A 7,630-nucleotide genomic window follows, 5' to 3' on the forward strand; every position below is an offset into this window, starting at 1 on the left:
CATTCTGAGGGAAATAGTCTTTAGAGTGCTGTGTGTGACCCTGCTGTCTAAGAGGCTGTGGGAAACACACACACACACACACACACACACACACACACACTCTTGTGGGATTTTCATATTTCTGGTTGAGTTGTGTGCAACCATTCTTGTGAGCGTGTTTCCTGGCGGACAATGTGTCATTGCAGAACTCCCTCTGTAAGGAAGGAGAATCTGTTCAGAAACACTTATGTGTGTGTGCACGCACACACACGCAGGGCTCTTGTCACTTGTTTCTGTTTCCTGGCTCCCCAGCTGCTCTGACCCTTCCCTCCCCTCTTTCTCTGCTCTCCTCGGCCCATTCCAGTTCTCTCCTTTCCTCCCTGCGGTCGTGAGTGTGTTTCGGGGTGAGCAATGTGTTGTTCGGTGGGTTTCGCCAGGTCTCTGGGTCTAGCCCTGTTGCCTCTGGCCCTCTGCTGTATCCTGGCCAACCTGCTGCTGCTGTTTCCTAGGGGAGAGGTTACCTACATCCAGCAGGACCGTCTGGCCAGCTACATCTGGTACTTTGGTGGACTAGGAGGAGGGGGACTGCTGGTGAGTAAGAAACTGTGCTTATGTTCTCATTAGATGATGAAGCCCTCGGGTTAGTTATGTGTTATATATTTCTAGAGCTGTACTGTAGGTTTTAGTTAGGTAAAAATATTCTGATCCCAATTTTTTCCAGTTGTGGTCAGATCTCATTTCTGTGGGTGACTAGTGACATATTTTAAAGAAAGGACAAACACATACTAAGTTCCATTATCTTATTTTATCATCAGTGTTTGGCAACACATAGACGACCCAAGTGTGGTCCTCTCTTCAAAACCTCACCTTGCATGAGATAATGTTTCTTTAACTTACAGTCCAAGTAAGTTACTTTTTATAGATTTGTATTTCAAGTTTAAAATTGTTTACTAACTAAATATTTTACTTTGATATTTTCCCAACTGTTTTTCATACCAATCAATAAATCAAAAAAGATATGAAAATATATGTTTTTCTTTGTGTGAGAAAGGCCCTGACTTATCCTTCTATCAAAACTTAAATGTAATAGCTCTTTTTTCATGTGGTGCACAACCTTCTGTCCCTTTTCTAACTTTTCAGAACGAATCGAAATCGCCACGGTGGGAACTTTGTGTACAGTCCAGGTGTTTTTCATAGATTTAAACATTATATTTACTTAAAGTTTAGAAGCTGTATTTATGGCAGGTTTTGGCCAATTATTTCTACATGTTATGATACATTTCATAAAAATATGAGAATAAGCTGTTATTGAAAGCTGTGACTTCAGATCTGATTGGATTATTTTGCCTGACAGAGGAAGCTGAAACAATGTGCATTTAGGTTTAACTGAGGTCACTGGTACCACGTGGTGGAACTAATCACTATTAGTTGCAGCCGAGAGAGAAAATCACTGAAACTAAAAGTAATGAGATTCACTTTTCATTTGGAATCAAAGTGAGTAATGTAATGTGGTTTAATGTCTCATTTAAACCAAAATGAATGAGATTCTTTGACAGCATTTGAGCCATGTGACACGAAAACTCTCCACTGGGAATACGTTAAAGAAGCATTATGATCTAGCCACATTCACTGGAAACAAGTACGACCCTCCCTTCCCCCCTTATTCAGTGTTAATAGAGACAGCCACTGGTACATGTAGATACAGTGTGTGTGCTATTACGTAGACTGAAGTCTTTTGTTTATTATATATGGCCTGTTCAAATTAATTTATGCTTTTAACTTCCTTTTCAATGCTCATTTCATGTGTTTCATTGTAGTTATCTGTACACAAGACAAGCTTTGGACTCATAAAAACACAATTTAGACCAAAGGATTATTAAATGTGACTTGTTTCCACTTCAACACAATTCAGTCTGAGTGTGTTTGCGGTTGTTAATTGAGAACAATGGAGTGTTGTGTGAATTCACAGTTAATCCATGTGCTCTACATGCTGCTGATCTGTTGGGTTTATGTTCTGACTGAGGAGAAAAGAGGTTTTCTTTTAGTTTGGTTTTAAGAAGGAACAGAGGAGAGATTGTATTTTCCCAGATAAGATTAACATTGTTTACCAGCAGAGCACTTGTGTTGGGTTCATAAAGCGTCACTCATATTTTATTTATTTTATATTTATATTTGACTTTGTCATGGAGAAAATGGACAATTTGACCTGCAGAAGTTTAGTGTAAAGTTGCCACAACAAGCAAGAAGTTCAACAGGTTAACATTTTTGTGACACGGTGACTCATTGTTGGAAAACTTTATTTATAGAGGTGATGAATCAGCACAGAAATTGGAGACCAGCATTTCAAAACCGGAAAAGAATACAAAACAATGATCAGATGATGATGATAGTCTGCTTGGAAAAATGTGTGATGTGGCCTCTAGTAAGAGCCTGTCTCATATAATAGCCTGGATCTATTTTAGGAATACACAGAAGTTGATCTGTGTTTAGGTTGGTCGTGCTACATCTGACATAAGGAGAAAGATACTTTCTGTAAGCACAGGGACTTTGTTAATTCTGGCGATTTTCATACTTGAATTTATAATAATAATAATAATAATCCTTATTTGTAGAGCACTTTTCAAAAACAAGTTACAAAGTGCTTTAACAAGTGTAAAGAATAATACAAAAAAAAAAAAAAAAAAAGATAAGAGCATGAAAATTTTATATAAAATTAGTAAAATACAATAAAATAAAAGGGATAAAATAAAGTCAAATAAGATCGGGAAAAGCTCTCCTATAAAAGTATGTTTTAAGAAGGGACTTAAAAGAGTTCACTGACTCAGCCGCCTTGATTTCCTCGGGCAGGCTGTTCCAGAGCCTCGGGGGCCCTGACAGCAAACGCTCTGTCCCCTTTATCCTCATTTACGTCTGAAATTACTTTTGCCATGCTGTCCTTATTTTTTCCTCTTTGTGGAAATGAGAGAACACTAAGGAGTCAAAGAGCAAACTGAACCCCTCTGAGACAAATGTAATCTATTTTTAGCTCCCACCCTCCTCTCCCTTGCTCTTTTAACCTCCTTTTTCCTCCTTTACTATCACACTGTGCACTTCCCTCTGTCTTTATCTCTGCCTCAGCTAAAAGATAGTGTTTTATGAGCACATCCAGGATGCGTATGTTATGATTCCTATGATCTTTGCGTGTGTATGTGTGTGTGTGTGTGTGTGTGTGTGTGTAAAACCTTGGGAACTTCCCTCCCTCTGTTTTGATGTGATTTAAAGCCCTTGACTGCTGCGAGAGTGACAACAATGCCGGAAAGAGGAGGAGATAAAAGAGGGAGGGAGGGCTAGTAAAAGAGTAGAATGCTGAAGCAAAGCAGATTAGGATTTATATTATTTCTCTCGTGCAGTTTTCTTGCAGTAAGGCCGTCCACACAACTGTACCTAAGATGAATACAGAACAGAATGCACTGTTTATGTAGCCAATGCTCTTGTTTAACCACTTGTACTGTCAGGATTAATGATGAATATGTCTAACACTATCAATATGCCATATCCTGAGTTAAATATTTCAATGAATGATGAATCGTAATGAATTGGTTTATGACCTGATCTTCTATTTAGCACCAACAACAGGTCAAAATTGTCACTTATGCAACATTCATTTCTGTCAGTGCTAACATAGCCATGCTAACAGTCTCCAAGTTTCTAATATAACTCAAATTCTGTATAGTGCACAATATTTAACCTCCACCATTTTAATTTACGTGCTGCATACTATGTTAGCATGTGCTAGCATTCCGTTAAATTCAAAGTGAACTTTCAGCGATCTGTGTCTTTTGTTCACCACTATTGGTAAATATCTTATAGCAAAGTTGTTTTTCTGTTTTACTGTCTAATGAGCATCACAGCCTCAGGTTGCTAGTGTAATTTACTTCCTAGGTGATGGGTCCTTTAGGAAATATCCAGATGAACAATACTGCTGGTGATTGACAAGTGAGACAAAAATGCATCCAGGATCAAGGGTCTGAGGAAAGAGTGTGTGTTTATGTATGTGCTGTATAAATAAATTTGAATTGTTATTCTATTACTATTGTCGTACTAATTATATGGGTGGTAGCCATAGACTGTATATAAAAAGGTGGTAGCACAGATACAGGTACAGTTATTAAGTGGGGAATAACTTTGGAAGCATTGATATGAAATGCTCCCAGCTAACTGCCAGCAAAGAGGAGACGGATTAACAATAATTCCTTGTAGTATATGATTAATGCAATGTTGCATTAGCATCTACATATTTATAAACTGTTGTAATTTTCTTATTTAACATGTTTCAATGTATGATGTATAATTTTGTTTCTTCCAGGTCCTTGTTCCAGCTGTGGTCTTCATCACTCTGGGGAAATGTAGCTTCTGCTGGAATGAGAGCTTAATGGTAAGGGACTTACCAGACAATAAGTACTACTTAAAATCTACAGGAGGCCCAAGGTACTATGCTATGCTAAAGTCTTCACCAAACACTAATTTTACAGTGGCTCAGATCCAGGAGTAATATTGATGCTAAGTCTTATACTGTATATGCTGGATTAGTACAATGCTATATGACATGTTTTGTTTGGTGCTAAACAAATCTTGTATTTAAGAAAATCTTCATTTCTAAAACAGTTACTCTCTAGCTTTAGACTACCACCAAGATGTCATTTTATGTTCTCATATATTTCTGTTTGCTATCTACATTGTTCATTAACAGTTTTCCTTTTTCTTACATTAAAATGTTAGGGGTTTTTTTTGCACAAAACTGTCTTTCACCCCTTGTACCAATTTCCCATTTTACTGTTATTTTCTCACCACTTGGAGAATAATACTTTACAGTTGTCATTAAGCCAGCTAACAGTGTGTCCTTATGAGGTGGAATGCTAATGCTAATCCAGCTATGACAGTTCAACAAGGGTCCCATTGTTAGTTAACACTCGACAAAGTAAGCTTGGCTCGCACCACTCAAGCCACATGCGCAGCTGCCGGTGTGTGTGTGTGTGTATGTGTGTGTCTGTCTAATCTATGAAATTGTAAAAAGAAACCGCTTACATTTATACAGACAGTCACACACATTCACAAAGGCATCCAAACATGTGCACGTTCTTCTTTAAAATCACTTTGTGTGTCTGTGTTCTTCAGATGTGCGGGTCAGTGTTGGCAGCTGTGGTGGGCCTGGTGGGGTCCGGATACTGTTTCATCATATCAGGGTTCGCCTTGGCACAGGGTCCCCAGTGCTTTACCACTTATGGATGGACTTACCCCTTTCAAAATCAAGGGGGCAGGTAGGGAGATACTGTACTGTGTGTGTGGTGGCATGGGGGTGTATAAACAGATGAGAATGTGTTAGTCTTCTAGGGCTGCAATTAATGATTATTTGAATTGTCAGAAATATTTTTTTTTATCAATTTATAAAGCATTTAGTGTGTAACATGTCATGAAATAGTAGACCCAAAGTGAAAAAGAAAATGAGGAAATCCTCACATTTGAGAAGCTGGAACCACTGAATTTTTGGCATTATTAAACATAAATGATTAATCAATTATCAGAATAGCTGTTGATTGATCAACAGGTCAGTCATCTCAGCTCTAATTTGTCTTGAAGACTATCGGTATTGTAAACTGAAAAGTACATTTTGCAATGGGTTTTGTACAAGAAATAAACACGGTAGATCTCAGTGCACTTGGCTGAGATGTTTTTATGCAGCCATGTAAGTTTTTTTTTTGTGAAGCACTTCTTGCGATACTACTGAACCTAATAATTCATGACATCATTGGTACAATCCCAAAAGGGTGCGGAAATGAAAAGCCAGGTGTTTTTACTGAATGCACGACAACCAAGTGGCCCATTTCAGTCCAGCTAAAGGACTGAAGTATTGACATGGTATTTTTTGTTTTATATTTGAGAAAAGTAAATCAAAATTTAACTGCCAGGCAATCCTATACTTGTGTGTGTCAATTCTATACTTAAGTGTGCAAAGTGTATGAAATGGCACATGACCATAGTAACAATACTTACCTTCATGCTGTGTTACCAGTTAACTTTCCCTGTTGAAAGAGATCTATCCATGGGTAAAGTACAGACAGTTTTCCTTGTGTCTGCAGTAAATGGCCATGGTAGAAGAATGATAATACACCACAAGTTGCCCTTTAATGTAGTCCACCTTGTTTGATATTTTTGGACCCTTGTCATGTATTAAGGCTTACACATGTCTTCAATAAATAGCATAGCACATTAAGAATGCAGTGCAACACTCAGTAGCTGCATTTCTACCAACATTTTATCATCAGCTACACCTTACTGTTACTATTGATTCTCTGCTTATCTCTCTTTCTCTCTCTGTCTTTGTTTCAGGTATCTCGTACAACCAGACACTTGGTCACAGTGTCTTCAGCCGGCTCATATCGTTGAGTGGAACGTAACTCTGCTGTGTGTGTTACTGGGCCTGGCTGTGCTGGAGTTCATCATCTGTCTCTTACAGCTGGGAAACGGTTTAGTCAACGCAGTCTGCCGGCCCTGTTGCTATAAGCAGGAGTATAGTCTTAATGCTTAGTCAAACACGCACGCGTATGTAGTCTCACCTGCAGAGACAAAAGTGCATGCGCACACATAAAATTCACACTCATGTATGTACACATACAGGACATTAATGGACACATGCATTATGCGGAATCTTGCCCAGCACCGTGTGTGAGTGAGCACAACACAACCTTTCTCCTTAGACACTCGTACGCCTGCAGTATCATGGAGACCTGACAGCCAAGTCAGTGTAACCGCTATATTTTCAAGCTTTCAATTTGCACTGTTAAAGTGCCAAAAATCACTATGCAGTCATTGATGATGATTGATGACATTTCAAAGGTAAAAGGTTATTAATTGATGATAATAATGTAGGTGTGTTTGCCAGGAATAGTCCATAAAAGAAAGAAAAAATACATCTTACTTTGTACCTGTTGAAAGTAGGTTAATCAGACACATGTACACATATAATAAAGATAAAAGTATCATTGATATTAATAATTATTGCGCAGTTGTCACACAATGGTTTGGAAATCCATATAAAACAGAAACTTTCTGGTGTCTATTTGTTTGTTGTTTTTTTTTAAAAGGAGGTTAGGCAGAATTGTGTCTTACACTTGAGTGATAACTGTACACTCACTTCATGAAATCTGTATTCTTAATGCCAAGGTTGCTCACTTTGGATGCTGTTTTTATTGAGATGATACTACAATTCAAATCACAATGTCATTACGCCAGCTTATGACATAAGCTTTTGTGTCATTGTGTGTGTCCTTGCAAGAAGTGATGCACATTTCCATTGTCTTTCATCAGCATCTTGCCTGACATGATTATGGCGAGGCAACAGGAAGTGTCCTTTCTTTCCAGCTTTATTCTTGTGGTTCCAACATGTCTACACTGTGTTGGATCAATTAAGGATTACCAGCAAATTTGTGTGTGTTTGTACATTTGTTTTTCATTTTTAGAGCATTATGTTGTAAATTGTTTTCTTTGCGCCTTTCTGATGCTAGATCAGTGTTAACGGACATTTTATATATATTTTAGTGACATATTTTTATAATGTATGTTTGTGCTGCCTTGAATAAAGAAATGCCTATTTCCACTTGAAGTATCCAGTGAG

At 38.0% G+C, this 7,630-nt stretch overlaps 1 protein-coding gene across 1 annotated transcript; it reads left to right on the forward strand.

The window, feature by feature from the left end:
• The first annotated feature begins 246 nt into the window (after window positions 1-246).
• LOC123971121 (transmembrane 4 L6 family member 1-like) lies at window positions 247-7,612 on the forward strand. The gene is made up of 4 exons (XM_046049751.1): window positions 247-570; window positions 4,325-4,393; window positions 5,134-5,276; window positions 6,346-7,612. Exons 1-4 carry the CDS (start codon window positions 391-393, stop codon window positions 6,542-6,544), a joined length of 591 nt encoding a protein of 196 aa, XP_045905707.1. The 5' UTR covers window positions 247-390; the 3' UTR covers window positions 6,545-7,612.
• The last annotated feature ends 18 nt before the right edge of the window (window positions 7,613-7,630 follow it).

This window comes from Micropterus dolomieu, linkage group LG05 (assembly GCF_021292245.1).
Source record: "Micropterus dolomieu isolate WLL.071019.BEF.003 ecotype Adirondacks linkage group LG05, ASM2129224v1, whole genome shotgun sequence".
Classification (NCBI taxonomy): Eukaryota; Metazoa; Chordata; class Actinopteri; order Centrarchiformes; family Centrarchidae; genus Micropterus; species Micropterus dolomieu.

What these genes read in the sequence shown, in the direction of transcription:
- LOC123971121 (XM_046049751.1), top strand. Translation starts at nt 391, where the DNA reads ATGTGTTGTTCGGTGGGTTTCGCCAGGTCTCTGGGTCTAGCCCTGTTG. An exon ending in TAGGAGGAGGGGGACTGCTG is followed by an intron (nt 571 to 4,324) that starts GTGAGTAAGAAA and finishes TGTTTCTTCCAG; the next exon opens with GTCCTTGTTCCAGCTGTGGT. An exon ending in TTTCAAAATCAAGGGGGCAG is followed by an intron (nt 5,277 to 6,345) that starts GTAGGGAGATAC and finishes TCTTTGTTTCAG; the next exon opens with GTATCTCGTACAACCAGACA.